This window comes from Panicum virgatum, chromosome 3N, assembly GCF_016808335.1.
Source record: "Panicum virgatum strain AP13 chromosome 3N, P.virgatum_v5, whole genome shotgun sequence".
Classification (NCBI taxonomy): domain Eukaryota; kingdom Viridiplantae; phylum Streptophyta; class Magnoliopsida; order Poales; family Poaceae; genus Panicum; species Panicum virgatum.
In genome coordinates, this window is record NC_053147.1 from 4798688 (window position 1) to 4817049 (window position 18362).

The 18362-nt window shown below is 42.3% G+C and overlaps 2 protein-coding genes and 1 non-coding gene across 6 annotated transcripts; 1 reads left to right on the forward strand and 2 right to left on the reverse strand.

Annotated features, from left to right (window-relative positions):
• Positions 1 to 27: 27 nt before the first annotated feature.
• Positions 28 to 108, reverse strand: TRNAL-CAG. Its single transcript has one exon. It is a non-coding gene; the product is annotated as a tRNA-Leu (tRNA).
• A 1459-nt stretch (positions 109 to 1567) lies between these two features.
• LOC120663810 lies at positions 1568 to 10407 on the reverse strand. Of its 2 annotated transcripts, none has more exons than XM_039942730.1 (9): positions 9564 to 10407; positions 7665 to 8515; positions 6386 to 7152; positions 3954 to 4233; positions 3641 to 3862; positions 3031 to 3204; positions 2724 to 2912; positions 2482 to 2595; positions 1568 to 2035 (listed from the first exon to the last, which is right to left on the reverse strand). In XM_039942730.1, the coding sequence occupies exons 2-9, from the start codon at positions 8364 to 8366 to the stop codon at positions 1739 to 1741; spliced, it is 2745 nt and encodes a 914-aa protein (XP_039798664.1). In that variant the 5' UTR covers positions 8367 to 8515; positions 9564 to 10407; the 3' UTR covers positions 1568 to 1738. The 2 variants fall into 2 exon arrangements, with proteins under 2 accessions (XP_039798664.1, XP_039798666.1); XM_039942732.1 differs by having other exon boundaries at positions 1579 to 2035; positions 9864 to 10337.
• Positions 10408 to 11338: 931 nt separating this feature from the next.
• LOC120663811 (protein EMBRYO SAC DEVELOPMENT ARREST 30-like) lies at positions 11339 to 16541 on the forward strand. Of its 3 annotated transcripts, none has more exons than XM_039942734.1 (11): positions 11339 to 11502; positions 11902 to 12083; positions 12249 to 12333; positions 12893 to 12960; positions 13036 to 13124; positions 13238 to 13481; positions 13569 to 13681; positions 14046 to 14136; positions 14245 to 14373; positions 14825 to 15378; positions 15719 to 16541. In XM_039942734.1, the coding sequence occupies exons 2-11, from the start codon at positions 11931 to 11933 to the stop codon at positions 16155 to 16157; spliced, it is 1965 nt and encodes a 654-aa protein (XP_039798668.1). In that variant the 5' UTR covers positions 11339 to 11502; positions 11902 to 11930; the 3' UTR covers positions 16158 to 16541. The 3 variants fall into 3 exon arrangements, with proteins under 3 accessions (XP_039798668.1, XP_039798669.1, XP_039798667.1); XM_039942735.1 differs by having other exon boundaries at positions 11342 to 11502; positions 13062 to 13124; XM_039942733.1 differs by lacking the exon at positions 11339 to 11502 and adding an exon at positions 11548 to 11728 and having other exon boundaries at positions 11832 to 12083.
• The last annotated feature ends 1821 nt before the right edge of the window (positions 16542 to 18362 follow it).

Here is an 18362-nt window from a genome sequence, read left to right on the forward strand (position 1 = left end):
TTGATGGACGAAAAAGTTCAAAAGGTTTGTCAAGAATGGGATTCGAACCCATGCCCTTTTGGACCCGTACCTGAAACTGGCGCCTTAGACCAACTCGGCCATCTTGACTTATAAGTTAAAAATGAAGTTGAATAGTAACAAGTTCCGTAAGTAATCAAGCTTATCCTGATGCTGCACTTATTAAAGCGGTGCGATCAAATTATTTTATAGTGTCATCACATTGTACTACACACAAAAATGACGAATCCGACTCGCTTCGCTTTGTGCGATGGCTTTAATTGGCCTCTGGCAATCAAGTTCAGCGCCAAATATATTGGATTTCCTTTGTTCATGGCGACTATGAAAGACAAAACAGGGTTGATTATATTGCTCCCCACTGAGTTCCACGAGGTACGGGTAGTGACAACGTAGAACAAAATAGGGTTTGCACATTAGTTAGCAAAATAGCCAAGGAAGCTTGTATGGAAATGCTCAGTACAAATGCGAACCTTAACATGCACACAACACACCCAAGAACATATACACATACAACCTACCTCTACGAACATCTCTGTAAGACATGAGCCGGTAGATTTTAGGTTGACAAAGTCATCCAAAACTATTGTTAATGGGCACGTCATCTTCCTATGAAGAATTGCGATGTTCAACAATTGGTAGACACGGTTGCCTCCCACTCTTGATCTAATAGAATCATGCTCATATTTCAAAATAAGAATGTGTGAAAAAAGCTACCGGAATGCCAAATAAAATATACTAGATATCTTGTGTTCATGCCAAACCAAGTCTGATTTCAACAACGCAAAATCTGGACCACATAAGAATATTGCTTGAAATAAATTTTGTTTTTAACCATGTCATTGCTTTTATCAGGTAAAAAATTGCGGTTTCTATAGTAAAATGGACCGACGAGTTTTGATCAAATTTGATAACAAAACTTAACAGAAAAAATTGAATTTTGGTGAAAATTAGCTTTTGTAAAAAAAAAAGGGCTACTAGGGGGATATATAGGGTCCTAAAATCAACTCAGGAACCCACCACAACCCTACCTGGGAGGGGCACCCACGCAAGGCATCGTTACTTTAGTTATCAAGGCCAAAGCACCGGAATAACAAGCCTTTCTCAAGTACCATGAAGAAACATGGAAATCCGCTACAACTCAACCCAAAGGGGAGGTAGGTATGGTTTAGGGTTATAGCCAGACTGATCATGTGGTGTGTTACGTGGGTGCCCCTCCCTTAGGTTATCACTTCACCCTCTATTGGTGCCCCCCACCTGTCCCCTCCAGCATATAGGTTAGTGATACTAACCGGAGCCTAGCAATGTGGGATTAATTCTCACCATGCCCACCCACTCACTGTAGTGGAGAGTGGATGGAAATGGGCTGCATTGCCAGCGCATTGGACTGGCTGCATTTAGTATTTGGGCCAGGGCTCCAGTTTACTACCCAAGTGAGTACACCTGCACCCTTTGATGGATACAATGAAAGGTTCAGATCACACCTTTTTTTTTTTTTGGCTCTGAACAACCCAACAAATTCACACTGGAACACAGATAGAACAGTTGTGCATTTAGATTTTAGACAACACCGAATTTATTAGAGCTCAACCTTTGCGGTTTCACCTAACTTCGTCTTGCGTGTGACAAAATATACATACGCTGAAATATCGTGCATTAACAGGAACCAAAGAGGAAATGGGAACTTATATATGTACAAAAGAGAAGCATAAAGGTGCCAGCCCTACTGGTCATCCAGCTTCCAAACCTCATGGAGAAGCCTGTACCTCGCCGTGCTCGAGTTGCTGATTCGCTTCAGCTTTGCAAGTGGGTTTGACGATGTGTTGGAGATAAAGGTCAGTGGTGAGCTCAGCTCATCGAGCTCGTCGTCGCTTGTGTTGGATTTGCGAAGGATGGCGGAACCACTCTTCCTGGGATCACCGATGACGCTTAGTATTGCTCCAGATGCAGGGGGGGTGTACAAGATCGGTGATGCACCACATGGGATCGAGTGTATGCCCTTGTTGCCTTCCAGGTGGTCCTAACAGCAGGGAAGATTGATGAGCATGTCTGATGGTCAGATATTGTTACAGACATATCTGTTATTAACCTCCTAATAGTTTCCTTGTCAAACTAGCAACCTAATAAACCTATACTTCACTAAACAATTCGAAAAACAATGGATTATTATGAGTACAAATTTACAAATATTAAGTTTATAACGATATCTGCATTCACTCTGCAAATTTAGCATCACGTAACACCTGTTTTGGTTCCATTGCAAAAATAGTAGTAATAAAAACAACAACTCCTGTGTTTCAGTTATACTGACAATCTGACATATTGAGAGTGTAAATGTAATAAGTACATATACAGTTTAATCACTGTGTTTTTAAAAAGGGATAATGATGGTTTTTATACCCCTTAACTACAACAAATCATGTAAATAGCCTCAGGGTATTTAATCGGAAAGTTAAATGGACTAACCTCCAATTCTAGTGCTTCAAGTAAAGAATCTTGAATCGGATCTGGGCAAAATTCATCTGGTGCAAAGCCCAGAAGGATATTCTTGATGATTGCGGAGCTGAAGGTAGGACAAAGCTGTAAAACATGATGATAGTATTAGGAACTATAGAAAAAATATTCAAATTGACTTGAAAATTTTGAAATAGTTCATATCAGTAATGAGGAAGTTAAATAATTATATTCAAGAAGATAGGTGTGCATGCCTCTTTTCTAGTACTGGTATCCATGAGCACATCCTTGGGGAGCATTAGGAGATCACTCAATGCATTCAGGAGATAGAATGGCTTTCTGGATTCAGCAAAGCCATTTTCACCATCTGCATTCTCAACTTCTGGATAGTCATCCATATCCATACCAAACAAGTCAGTAAGACTTCTGGACCAGCTGCCAATCTAGAAGAAAGATACATGTAGTTGGTCTCAATAGCAAGTGAAAATTAAGGGAGGGGGGGGGGGGGCATTGATCTATGTCGTGTGACCTCACAGTAAGCACAATTGATATTCGACATACCGCATTTTTTAGTTGAACCCCAGCACCAAAGCTAAATTTCCCAGATGGTATTGGAAGAACCTTGGGATCAGTTATTGGGTCAGACATGGGGTCCGTTGGAATTTCATCATCTGATTCACGTAAAATAGCGTTGAACATTGCTACATCCAATCTAGCTATGCATTGCTCCATCACCTGTTGAAGGGAATTTTGTTCAGAGTTATTATAACTTATAAGTAAAGAATTTTACATAGTCCATAATATTTTTCATTCTCAAGGCCTCAAGCTTTGAACAAAGACACAGTTGCATCGAGAAAGTTTTAAATGGACAGACACATCAAGAATAATTATAAGGATAAAAGTATGCCTTATCCAATGTGGTAACATAGATATCATGAGCCTTACAGTAAATCACATTGGACTAAAAAGAACAGTGGTTTTATGGCACAATGCTTATCTACAATTTGGTTATCCCTCTAGTAAAAAAAATCATGGAAAAAGGTTCATAGAATCATGGAAAAAGCATTAATAGTATCTATTCATGCTATCAATTGTGTAACAAAATATTTCTATACCTACTTTCTTAAAACAGGAGCACACTCAAGATATTGCTCAATCATATGAAGCTCACCAATTTGGCCAGCATAGGCAGGCATCCACACTCATGTCCAGCAGCCCTTACTGGGCAAAGCCTTTCTGACGCCTCCTTGAAAGCCTTATTCCATATGTCCATCGATATGGTTGCTTGTTGCTGGTCTCCCACTACAGTAATCCTTCCATAGCTTCTCTTTGCATTCGAACTAGTTTTCAGGTCACTGGTTATATAAGCTGATTGCATATGTGGTGTGAATGTCTGCAAATTAAGGTTCACGTTGCACCAGGTTTAATGAATTCCTACAAACAAAAGTACATGCGACAAAGGATACAACTTACAAGAAACAAACCTGCCACCAAAGGGTTTCAACGATTCGTGAAAATATCCAGGATTCAATCTTCTTTATTGCAGCTATAAATGTGTCAACATCTTCCCAGTTATCAAACTCAGGGGAAACTAATTTTCCTTTCTTCCTATTAAGTGACTCCCACATTGATGCAGAATTTTTCCTACATGTTGTTTTGGAACTATAACCAGCAGAATTGATACCATTTGCAGTTCCCGATTGCTTAGAGGTTTCAGTAACAATTCCTCGCAATACCACACAGTTTGATAACCAGAAACTCAACCTGATTACAGAAAAACTCATGTCAGCCTACAGATAAATCAAGATGATGGCAAAAGACTACAAGTCAATAGTGTAAAGTCTAAACATTTGCTGAGTCATAATCAATTTTTCTAGTATAAAAAAACTAAAGACACGTGGTGGTGGAACGAGGACGTCCAGAGGGCTATTAAGGAGAAGAAAGAGTGTTATAAGTGTTTGTTTCTTGATAGGAGTGCAGATAATATAGAGAAGTACAAGGTGGCAAAGAAGATCGCAAAGCGAGCTGTGAGTGAGGCGAAGGGTCGGGCTTATGAGGATATGTACCAACGACTGAATACAAAGGAAGGAGAGAAGGACATCTATAGGATGGCGAGGGTGCGTGAGAGAAAGACGAGGGACTTCAGCCAGGTTAAGTGCATTAAGGACGATATGGATTAGCTCTTGGTGAAGGAGGATGAAATCAGACTTAGATGGCAAGAGTATTTTGACAGACTGTATAACGGGGATAATGAGAATACAACTTTTCAGCTAGACGACTCTTTTGATGACACCAACAGGCGCTTTGTGAGGAGGATTCAAGAATCTGAGGTCAAAGAGGTGTTGAAAAGGATGAAAGGAGGTAAGGCGACAGACCCTGATGGTATTCCAGTCGAGGTGTGGAGGTGCCTAGGTGATATAGCTATAGTTTGGCTAACAAAACTTTTCAACCATATTTTTCGGTCGAACAAGATGCCTGAAGAGTGGAAAAGGAGTATATTGGTGCCGATCTACAAGAACAAAGGGATATTCAAAGCTGCACCAACTACCGGGGAATTAAGTTGATGAGCCATACTATGAAGCTATGGGAGAGAGTTATTGAGCATCGTTTGAGAGGGATGACGCGGGTCACTATGAACCAGTTTGGTTTCATGCTTGGATTCCTGGAAGGTCAACCATAGAAGCAATTTTCCTAATAAGACATGTCATGGAGCGGTATAGAGAGCAGAAGAAGGACCTACACATGGTTTTCATTGACTTGGAGAAGCCTTATGACAAAATACCACGGAATGTGATGTGGTGGGCTTTGGATAGGCATAAAGTCCCAACAAAATATGTGGCCCTCATTAAGGACATGTACAATAATATAATGACTAGGGTCCGAACAAGTGATGGTGACACAGATGACTTTCCGATTAAGATAGGACTACATCAAGGATCAGCTTTGAGCCCGTATCTTTTTGCCCTAGTGATGGATGAGGTCACAAGAGACATACAAGGTGATATTCCTTGGTGTATGCTTTTCGCTGATGATGTCGTGTTAGTTGATGAAAGCCGTGAGGGAGTGAATAGGAAGCTGGAGTTGTGGCGGCAAACGCTAGAGTCCAAAGGTTTTAGACTTAGCAGGACAAAAACTGAGTATATGAGGTGTGACTTCGGCGCCACTCATGAGGAGGGAGATGTTAGTTTGGAAGGCCAAGTAGTGCCCAAGAGGGATACCTTTCGATATTTTGGATCGATGCTACAGAGAGATGGAGATATTGATGAGGATGTTAGTCATAGAATCAAAGTAGGATGGATGAAGTGGCGCCAAGCATCTGACATCCTTTGTGACAAGAAGGTACCTCAGAAGTTAAAAGGCAAGTTTTATAGAACGGCGATTAGACCGGCAATGTTGTATGGTGCGGAATGTTGGCCTACAAAAAGGCGGCACGTCCAACAATTAAGTGTTGCAGAAATGCGCATGTTGCATTGGATTTGTGGACATATAAGGATGGATCGAGTTCGAAATGATGATATACGGGATAGGCTAGGGATAGCACCAATTGAAGAAAAGCTTATCCAACACCGGCTGAGATGGTTTGGACATGTCCAACGGAGACCGCCAGAGGCACCAGTGCATAGTGGTATCCTAAAGCACGACGGTAATATGAGGAGAGGCAGGGGCCGGCCGAAGTTGACATGGGAAGAAACAATTAGAAGAGACTTGAAAGACTGGAGTATACCTAAAGATTTGTCCTTGGATAGGAGTGCTTGGAAAGCCGCGATTCACGTGCCAGAACCATGAATAATGGTCTTTGTTGGGTTTCAACTCTAGCCTACCCCAACTTGCTTGGGATTAAAAAACTTTGTTGATGTTGATGTTGATGTTGAAAAAAAGTTATAATTTATAACAGTGAAGAGGAAATATCAAGTACCTTGCAATATCATATCCACAAGCTTTTGCGGCCAAAACCAGCCCAGAGGTAGCACTCCTTGCTGCACTTCCCATCTTGTCTCTTGAAAAGTTTTTTAATGCATGCACAAAATGCCTGGAGAGCCTTCGTGCTGGTGTATGGACCTTGTTCACTGAGCTACCATGTTCTGCAATTATTGAATAAAGGCCTATCTCAGCAGCAGCGACTTCTCGTAGCTCTGCTTCAAGCAACTCAACCTTAAGTTCTAGTTCTCGAACTTTGCTGTCATTTCGGTTATTTGAAATGCGTATTGGCTCCTGGACTTGCAATCCATCTTCAGCATTAGCTGTATTCTCATGAGCAATCGCAACATCCTGGGAATCAACTTCCTTCACTTCCTCTTTCTGGGGATCAACTTTCTTATTTGTGACACTTCCATTAACATCTGGAACTCTCATACTGAACCTCATATTCCTTGCTCTATCAGTAGTTAAAGTGCTATATGTTCTATCTCCAAAGTGCCTTTGGTTGGATTCAGCCATACCATAGGCAAATGACATTTTACGACCGCTTCTGAATGCATTATGTGGTGGAAGAGATGGGTTTTGTTCTCTGGGCAAATCTGATGAGAGAGACAGATTCCCTGGATGGCCATTTGCCTTTTGGACTTGAGTTGGATACTTTGCAACTTCTTCACTCCTCACTTTTGTACTGGATGATGCCACTTCACGCAGAGAATCATATGATGAACTGGTGCCTTCATTACCAACCAAGTTGATATCCTTACCCTAACAATTTCAAAGTAAACTCAGATATGGAAATTAGGGCAAGTGTCAAGAATGGTGATGGGATGAGATACAACAAACACAAGAACAGAATTGCCCAGTTACTATTTTTACTGATGCTTGTAAGAATGAGTTCCTACTTTATCAGCAGATAACATGTAAATTTCTTGACAAGATTAGAAAACATGAATAATAAAATGGGAAAAAAATGAAGGAATGGAGCATGAATTATTCTAGCAACCATACTGACAGCTATGGCTAACCTTGAGACAAACAATGTGGAAGATCAAAGAATGAATGAATATACAGAATATATCAGCATCGCTTCAGTGATGTGATAGAAACAGCATAGTAGTAACTTCTTGCCTAGTGTTACTATTACAATTCAATGAATTCATACTTTCTAGAAAAAGAATGTCTCCATGCTATACTTTTGATAAGGAACTTTTTATTAGAGTGAGATAAACATGACAATAAGAGTGAATTACACATTTAAAATAAAATAATTCTTTTACCTTGAGAGATTCCTGAGATCTATTGCTACCTGTAGGAACAGTTCCACCCGAGCGGTGCGGGTATGGAACTTCCTCTTCATCATCATCAGTGAAGGAAGCAAACTCAGTATCTTCCGTGTATTCCTCACTCATTGTTGCTGACATGAATTCCTTTGAATCCTTATCAACTGATGCCTCTTTTGACAATGCATCTCTTGAGGAAACACTTGAGTTATCCCCATCCAACGGCTGGATTCGAAGGTAAACCATGGGCTGGGCATTGCTTTTGAAGCTCCTCCTGGAATTGAGAGGTACAGGAACACTCGAGTCCTCATGAAACATGGCATGCTCTGCCAAATCCAATGTTGCAGTCCCCAAATGTTGACCTTTCAGCTTATCCCTCCTTGGCTCATACAAGTTCAACTCAAGCAGGTTCTTCTGCCACTTTCCACTCTTGGATGACCCCTCTTTTTGGAAAACAGCCTGTAAGGTTATGAACTCATTGAATTCAATCTTCCCAGATGCAGAACCAGACCCAATAGAAGGAGCAACAGTGCTTGTCTTCCCTGAATTTCGCTCGCCATTTTCCCAGAAAAGGACCGCAGAGCGCAAAGACTTCAGGGACTCAGAAGGGGGCCAAGGGCTGATTTCTTGGATGAGGATACTGAAGTCCACATGGAAGGCAGAATCCTTCCTCGTCTTGGTTCGGAGGCCTAGCACCATTGCTGCAGTACCGGATACACACTGAGCTTAATCAGCAGTTCCCCACAGTTTATTCAGCGTATGAAAATGAATCTTGTTCCTCTCTTTGATTCACTCTGAATTATGCAGCAAATCAGACAATGGCATGGAGTACATTGGAAGCAAAGCTCCTGCATGCAGTTAGGCAGTGATTATGTCACTAGCTAAAGGAGAAAAGCAGGTAGCATAACAACTAATTATGACCATGTGCTAAACAGAAGTCCAGGTGAAAGGAAAAAAACTCCTATCAACATTAAAGTCTGACACCAGAAAGCAAACTTATTTCAGTAACGAAGGACGGGAGAACTATGCAAGTCAACAATTGCATAAATGCAACTCATTGCATCACGTCGCCACCATAAAGCTAAAGATTGAATAATAGTAAATGATACCGCACAATTTCCCCTTTTTTTCAAAAATTTTGGGAAATAGCATGATTGGATCAGATCATCAGAATGGGGCTGCAGAATGTACAATAACTCTCTTGAAACGCATTTGTCACTTAAAAAAGAAACAAGGTGTCAAGGTGGCCTTTGAACCCTAGAAAGAAGCATCATCAGATGGATACAATAATTTGGAATCGGATAATAAAGGGGGAAACGGTAGGGGCATGAAGAGATCTGAGAGAAAAGATGGTTTTGACCAGACTGCACTAACCAATGGAGCATCCAAAACATGGCAAACACTAGCACACTAGCAGGGGAAAACAAAACAGAGAGCAACCTGGAGAAGTTCGAACTCAGCCGGTCTGGAAGAAAAAAAAAAGTGAGGCATCAAACAAACAGAGACGCTGGAGAGAGAAAAGAGATGGGGGCTTTGTCGTCGAAAACAGGCAGGAACTTTACCAACACCCACAAAATGCAATGTGAAGCAACACTGCCACGCACGCAACAACCCAAGAGGACTCAGTACGAGAGTTATCATTACCGATTGAATGCTAAATCAGCTCGAGCAAGTTAGGACAACCCAAATGCAGTACCAAAAACCAAGAAAAAGGCCCAAACCAATCCATCGTATTAAGTCCAATATTCTGGAAACCAAAACCACGTCCAAATCATTGCACAGAAACGGAAGCATGAATTGAATCGAGGTCAAATGCGGAGAGAAGAAAGGATAAGAAAAAGGGACCTCGGGCAAACCAAAGTAAACGGCGTCAAGAACAGCAGTTGCTGCAGGTACCTGAATCTAGCAGGGGCAGGCCAACCCGGACGCAATGCGACGAACCGGGAAAGATTGATGGCAAGGAAGCATCGGCTGGAGACGACCGCTCAAGTTGGGAATGATTGGGCCGGTGGGCGAGTGCGTTCGTGGACGCGCAGTCTGGGGTGTCGGTGGGTGAGGTGAACAAGGCGCTGGATACAAGAAGCCGGCCGTCCTCCTCTGCCTCGAGGAGGAGAGATGGCATCGTGACCCGAAGCAAAGTAAAGTATATATATTCGCGAGTAGAGGTAAAGAAAAGAATCGCCTCAACTTTCTCACCTAGCCCCCTCATCTCTCTCCTACTTTTGCTACCACTCCATCTTCACCTGGAGCAGGGCGCCTGCATAATTAGATGGGGAGAGCTTTGCTGGCGGAGGAGAAGCAGCCAGCAACCTGCGCAGGGCCAGGGCGCACCGGTGGGTGGCCGCGGACTCACCGGAGGCAAGCCGAGGTGGGCCATCCACGGGCGCTGGCGGTCGGGTGGGCGCGTCAGCGGCGGTGGGCTACGACAATAGCGCAGCGGGATGCGATAGCCGGCGAGGGTGGGTTGCGCGGCACCGGGCGACCATCGCGCATCTGTGGCGGGGCCCCGCCCGTGCCGAGGCAAGGCGTAGCCCTGGCTGCGCGTGCGCAGAGGCGGCCCGAGCAGGGGCTGCGGTGGCACGGGGCCAATGGCGAGAGGAGCGGGCGGAGAAGGGAGGCCCAGCGCTCGCTCATCACGGCTGAGGCACGCGGGGCGGGTGGGTGGACGGCGCCGGCGAGGTGGAAGGAGAGAGAGTGAGGGAGGTTAGAGGATGAGGAAGAAAATTGACGTACGGGCCCACATGTAAGAGGGCAAAAAGAATATTTTAAGCTGCTGTGAGATATTGTAGGTCTAGTTTACTTCGCGAAATTTTTTAAATTTTGATACTGTACCATTTTTATTATTATTTACCAAGTAATAGCTAATTATGGACTAATTATGTTTAGAAAATTCGTTTCACTGTTTATGGTTAAACTATGTAAATTAGTTACTTTTTAACTGCATTTAATATTTTATATATGTGTTCAAAAATTTGATGTGATAGGTACTATAAGAAAAAAATTTAGAACTAAACATGATCTAACAATAGTGGGAATCCAAAAACTTGAGTAGTGACATTGTAATTTTTCTAGTGGCGTACGGAGAACTGAGAACTTTTATAAGGACTCAAAGCTTTGTTTAGTTACAAAATTCAAAATTCCAAAACTATCGCATCGAAAAAGAAAATTACATGTATAAAATATTAAATCTAGACGAAATAAAAAATGAATGGCATAATATGCTTGTAAATTGCGAGACGAATCTAACGAGCCTAACTAGACTATAATTAAATTGCTACAGTATACATGTACTAATGACAGATTAATTAGTCTATGTGTGCTAATGATAAATTAATTAATCTTAATTAATTCGTCTCGTAGTTTACATACGAGTTTTGTAATTAGTTTTGTGATTAATCTATATTTAATATACAAAAATTTCATTTTACAACTGAATGAGTATCTTTGTTTTAATCTAATTAGTTCTGTAATTAGTTGTAATTCAGTTTACAACTGAATGAGTATCTTTGTTTTATGTGAAAAACAGAGCTCGAGCTTAACGCGAGCCGAGTTCGAGCTTGGCTGTAGGCTCGGCAGGATGTCGGGCTCAGCCGCTCAGAGCGACTTTGGCTCGCGATGCTATCGAACTCCACCAGTTTGAGGTGTGTGGCAGGCTGGCTCGAGCTCGGCTCACTGACAGACAGCCATGCTCATCTCTGTTTCTTCCCCCCTTCTCCGTTTTCTCTGACTTCTCTCCTCCAGTGGTCTTCCTTCCCTGGCGGCGACGACTGGGCGAGCGGCGGCGCCATTCGTCACGTCTTCGCCCAGCCCTTTGCCGGCGACGAGCATCCACCAGGTATGCCCACCCTTCTCTTTCCTTCTGCTGTGCGAGACGGAGCACCCCCAAACCCTAGCAAAACTATTTATATTCGGATCTGATCCAGTTACAATTCATTACCTACTAATAACTTCCATTCCGTTTGCAAAAATCGGGTGTACATGTGTACACCCATGTCCAATGCTGGGCCCGCCCCTGCTTCCCGCTTTGCGAAACCGAGCTTTCCAAACCCTAATGGCCTAATGTAAGCTGTTTTTATCCGGATCAGACCCAATTACAAGTATATGCGTGTGTTACGTCCACTCACTTCGTTTTTTTGGCAATAAATATGTCCTATGCTGGATCAGCCCCCGGTTGTGAAGTGAAGATCTGTGCTCTGTGGAGATGTCTGAGCGTTTATTTGTACCTTTTCATCAGGATTTTGGAGGTTAGAGTGATGAAATAAAATGCTGCTCAAAAGCAAGTTTAAGCTGGCCACAGCCATTGGCATCATGCTGTCGATGCTGTCGCTGCTTGTGCACCTTTTTCTTGCAAATTATTCAGCTGGGGGCATTACAAAGTACAGCATGCATATGGATGATGTCCTTCCATTTGGACCGGTAATTCACAAGTCCTAACCAAGCTGCAGTATCAAATTCTCAATTTCCCTGAGTTCTGTAGTGAAGGAATTTGTGTTTATCTTGGTTTTGCTGGGCAAACATTTTCACTGCAAGTGTTGAATATACGTCCTAACATCATTTTCCATTCTTCTTAAATTTTGGCAGAGGCCTCGCCCACGGAGATTGTGGGGTCCATTGCGCAAACTCGATCACTTGCATCCTTTTGCAAAACCTAGCAAAACATATGCTGGTAATTTAATTCTCAACTTGCACGCACTTTATTACTATTTTCATTGTCAAAAGCTTCTGTTGAGCATGTTTGGGTACATTAGACATTGAGGGAAAATCTGTAGGTGAATTTGCATTCCTTTTCTCAAGAAGCACACTTGCGCACAAGAAATATCTCAAAAGATGCATATATATAGACCATGCTAGAATTTGAACGCTTGCAAAGCAATATGCATTCTGTGATAAGCGCAGATGATCATTTTTCTACAAGTTTGCATATCCTATCATGATCTATGTCTATGATTTTCTTCGATATATTTTTGGCATGTTTAAGTGTTGGGTGGTTGACCTTAGGATGTTTCTTAATATGACTCCTGTGACATGCACAATAATGTGGAGTTGACATACTTCAACTATAATTACTACATGCTTACAGCATTTTTGGAAGTGTTAGACTACCTGAAATGCTTAATTTGTATGCTCACTGTCAACTCATTTTAGGATATTTCTGACCCTTTTGTTTTGATTGTAACGAATAAATCTAAACCTTGATAAAATCTGTTCGATTTTCCTTATTACAGCTCCCAGTCAGCATAATGGTTTTATTTATGCAAAGATATATGGTGGCTTTGAGAAGATACAGTCTTCAGTAAGTTTTGTTGTGTAAATAATCCTTTTACTTGTTATCATTATAATAGGATCATGACATTGTTTCCTTTGTTAGATTTGTGACCTTGTTGCCGTTGCCAGGCTCTTAAATGCTACCCTGGTTATTCCTGAGATACAAGCAACAACTCGTGCAAAAGGCATCAGGTTGATATGTCCTTCCTCATTCTGAAATTCATTATGGTAGTTTATCTATTCCTTGTACCCTGTTTTTCTGCTTGACCTCTAAATATAGCTTTCCCTCTGCTCCGACCTTGCAGTCCAAAGTTCAAAAGCTTTTCCTATCTCTATGATGAAGACCATTTCATAGATGCACTTTCCAATGATGTGGCTATTGTGCGTGGCTTGCCAAAGGATCTCAGAGAGGCTAGAAAAAAGATAAAATTTCCCACGGTATCTCCTAGGAATTCTGCCACTCCAGAGTACTACATGACAGAAGTATTACCCAGACTTGTAAAATCAAAAGTTATCGGGATAATTGTTAACGGAGGTAATTGTCTTAAGGTATCCTCCAAGCCCATGCTTACTCTGTTTTGTTTTTCGTTTTATTTTCAGTGTGAACTTAGAGCCTTTCCATATGGTTTTCTGCAGTCAATTCTCCCTGCAAACCTTGAGGAATTTCAGAAGCTTAGATGCAGGGTAGCCTTCCATGCTCTAAGGTTGCGCCCTCAAATTCAGGCTCTTGGGAGCCAGATAATAGGAAGGTGAGGCTTCCCACCTTTGCCACTGCTCCTCTCGCTCCTTTCTTTTGTGTTCTTTCACCAGTTATAGATTTATCAATTATGCTCCATGTGCTATGTATCATCAATGTACAGAATGAAACTTGAACTACTTTGATTGTGATGCCTTGATAAATAATTTTCGGCCTTATTACATGATTCAAGTTGGCTTCCCTTGTATGCATACTAGGAAGAAAGATGGCACTTTACTCATTTTGCAATATTTCCTTGTACTGGAAAGTTTTGGGTTGCTTTGTCTTGATTGAAAATGTTGTACTTTACTCATTTTGCAATATCTCATTCTGACTTTCTGTTCTGATAAATCATAACTCAAGAATGTTTTTTATAGGTTGCGAGCATCTGGCCATCCTTATCTGGCCTATCACCCAGGATTGCTAAGAGATACTCTAGCTTTTCATGGTTGTGCCGAACTATTCCAGGTTTGTATGCTTAGAATTGTTGTGTTCCAGTATGGAATCTGTATAACCTCACTTCCAGTATCTATATGTTGGACTTTACTTTGACTGGTTAATTTTGATCTATTCTAGGATATTCATACGGAGCTTATTCAGTCTAGAAGGAATCAGATGATTAAACGAGGAACGGTAAAGGAACAGCTAACAGTTGATTCAGTGTCCAGGAAGATGGCTGGTTTGTGTCCCCTCATGCCAGAAGAGGTGAGCTTGCTTATAACAGACCACATGTTTGCTCACTAAATTTGGTTGAGATGGTTCATCATTCAACTGCGGTGCTGCAGATCCATGGATTCCAAGGATCAGGGTCTTCCTTTTTGATTCTGCTATCAACATATAGAGGCTGACAAATATAAGAAACAGAACAAGATAGTTCTGGATGATGATTTTCCTTACTTGTGTGGACCTTTACATTAGGAATATGAACTTTGTGTTAGTTTACTCATTATTAAAAGTAGGCTCAAAATAAAGTAGTTAAAAGAAAGAAAAAGTACCTAGAAAAACATAGACTTCATCTGTTCTTTGTATTCTTTGATCGTGTGGGGCACATTGAGCTGCAGCGATAGTGCGATACAATACTGTGTATGATTTAGTGTGCCAGCTTAGTACTTTATTTTGTTTGCTAATGCTGATATAAAAAATCTTGCATTTCCAGGTTGGACTTCTACTTCAAGCTTTAGGTTACCCACCAACAACGATAATATTCTTGGCTGGTTCTGAGACTTTTGGTGGACAGAGAATGCTTATTCCTCTACGAGCTATGTTTGCTAACCTAGTTGACCGCACTTCATTATGTAGTCAGAAGGAGCTGTCTGATTTAGTTGGGCCAGAAGATCCCCTAACCTCAGATTTGCCTCATCCCCCACCTCCCAAAAGTGAAAAACAACTCATTGAAGAATGGAAGAGAGCAGGGCCTCGTCCAAGACCGCTGCCTCCACCTCCTGCAAGGCCATTCTATGCCCATGAGAAGGAAGGCTGGTATGGTTGGATTGGTGAGAATGACACAGAACCGGATGCTTCACCAATTGAATTCAGGAGGCAAGCGCACCGGTTGCTCTGGGATGCGCTTGATTATTTTGTTTCTGTTGAAGCTGATGCCTTCTTCCCTGGGTTTCACAATGATGGGAGTGGTTGGCCAGACTACTCAAGCTTGATCATGGGGCACAGATTATACCAGTTACCTTCTGGTATTACCTACAGGCCTGACAGGTACAAAGCCATTATACTGTTATAGTTACATACTATGTGCATAGCTTTAGATTTTTTTTCTTTCTCTTTCTTCAGCCATTAAAAGTGCATTTCATATCTATTATATTGCATATGAAAAATTGTAACCGGCATGGGTGATAGTTAAGTAGCCTCCAGGTTGCAAGTGGATAGCCGTTAATCTTGGAACAAATGCAAAAGCTATGCATATTGTAAAATCATTAGGTTACTTGATTGTTCACTAGTATATAATGGGTCAAGCATAATAACCTTTTAACAATTATAGCACCATTTGTCATGGAGTTTTGCATGATGATCATTCCCATTCCCTTTTAATCATCAGAAAGATTGTTGCCGCGCTGTTTGAAGATGTTAGTGACCATCGGTATCATCCACCACGGAATTGGACAATTGCTGCACGTGAGCACCTCAACAGAAGTGCAGGCGTGGAAGGCATCGTGTCATCAGCTATGTTGTCAAGACCTGTATCTTTTCTCGCCCACCCGTTGCCAGAGTGCTCTTGCAGAACACCAAAATCACCTGCTATTCAACCAGTGAAAAGTAGCAATGGTAGACTCCTATTCGGCAGTGAGGAAGAGTGTCCAGATTGGATGGTGCGCAGCCTGGCAATGGCTTCTGCCAAGAATAGTGAACCTCAAAATGAGGACTATGAGGATGATTTGCCTGAAGATGACTCTAGCCTGGACGCGCAGCACGAATCTGACAGAAGCGACGTGAATAAATCTTCAGAGCAAGACGAAGAGATGGATCCAGATGATTAGAGAGATGTGGAGCATAGATGTATGGCGCGCTTTTAACCGCTATCAGCTCCAGGTTGCAATATGAGCATACACTCCAAGAATGTCCTGGAGCAGTGGGCATCATCTTCCATTGCAGCAACACATCAGCATCTGGAATACTCCCAGGATGACAAGATCGTGGATATAGGGAGCTTGCCTGGATTATGCTCTGTTTGCGACCAGGCTTCGATACAAAACTAACACTTTGTTCTCTTCCTCCTTCCTGTCTCACTCTTTTTTGGGTTTACATTTTTGTGGGTACAGCCCAAAGAAATTGTTTCTGTACAAATGTCTGTTAACCGGGAATACACTATTTTTGGGGGATGAGTTTGATATCTAGCATTAAAATGAGATTGGCTTCCCTTTTTTTTTTGTTACTTTGTTAGTCAGAGCTTCTGGCCTGTTGATGCGCATCTTAGAATACAGGGCAGTTTTGCCGTTTTGCCCCCTTAATTGTGTGCGTGTGAGAGTTTGTTAAGCAGATATGTGCCCTATTGATTGCCAAAGAGACTTGGGGAATCGGCACTTCTGCATGGCTTGTGCTATGAATCTGGAAATGGTGTATATCTGTTGCATACCTGCTGGCTGCGTCTAAGCAAAATGTAGTTTGTGTTTCACATCAAATCTGCTCGATTTGGGAGCGAAAATTTTCAACAGTAAGAATGACCCTAATTTTTTTTAACCTTTTTTTAAATAATATTTTAAGTTTAACTCGTATCAGGGTTTATTTGCAGCACGTAGCCCGTTTGGTCGCGCCAATGCCACCGGCACGATAGGTAGCCACTGTCGCGCCAGTGCATGCGGCGCGACAGGACTGCCGCCCCGGCGGTGCGCCAGAGGGGCGCCAGCAGCGCGCCGACGTGGCCAAGCCTGTCGTGCCACATGCACTAGCGCGACAAGGCTGTCGCGCTATGCGGGCTGGCGCGACAAGGCCAATGTCCTAGCCCGCAGCAGCCCTTCTCCCCCAACCTCCCTTTTCTTTCCACTCTGGTCCCCCGAGCTCCAACAGCCCCCCCCCGGATCCACTCAAAATCCGTTGTGAGGTGTGGAAAAGTGGGAAACGTTTCCCAAGGTTCCCCGAAAGTATTGCCCCTATTTTCTCTTCATTTTATCATGTAGAATATGAGTTATGGGTAGTTCTTGGATATTAGGGTTTGGGTTTTGATTTGAGAAATGGTCATATAGTTGGTAGTGTGCTCATGATTAAAGATTTTGATGACATGTAGATGGTTCTCTGCTCGCGATTTGGACGTGAGATAGTACGTGCATGCATCGATTAATATGGATTTGTAGTGTTGAGTAGGTTAAGGATATTATGAAATAAGTTCATGGATAATAGGCACCATGAATTTTTTTATGTAGTTGCTTTCCTAGAAGGTGGAGTAATTAAATTGTTTCTTTCACGGTCGTATGTTAAAGAAAAATTTAGAGTTTGAGCATGGAGTAATTATTAGGCACCATGGACGATGTTGCAATTTTCGATAGTTGTCCATGGTCGAAGGATTGGTAGACCGAGTATTGATTCGAGAAATAGTCTTGTAGTTGACAGTGTACTCCTGATTGGAGGTTTAGATGATACATATATGAGTTGTGAAATTTGATTTTTTGTTGGTCCAATAATGACACCGTCTACAGGTTGATGGCGGAACGCAAGTGTAAGGTTGAGATACAGTATCCTACAATAAAATGCGAGGATGCCCCAGTCCCTCCAGCACTACCTGTCCCAAATTGTGAATGCGGTATTCCAGCAGAGGTGAAGCAATCTAGGTGGCCGACCACAGCTGCTAGAGCGTACTACATGTGTTCTGTTAAGTGGGAAATGCACAATGTGAGTGCCGGAAAAGATACATATTACTAGACAAAGCCGTGTATGTTCTTTCAATGGATTGATGGACCAGACAAGTTTGACCCTAGGATCCGACTTTTCCCATATGATAAGGATGAGACAAAGCCACTCAATGAGTTCAAGAGGTGGGTGCCTCCTCCACCTAATCCTCCTCCAATGACCAATGAAGAAAAGCAAGCGGCAGCGTGCATCCGCATGGAGAACCCTCCCTTTTGCTACTGTGGACATCCTTCGAAGCTGCAGCATCCCAACCTTGAGTTCCCTAAAAAATTCACTCTATTCTTCCGTTGCAGGCTAACCACTCATGTAAGCTTTTTTAGCAATGGTTTTGAATTGGTTTA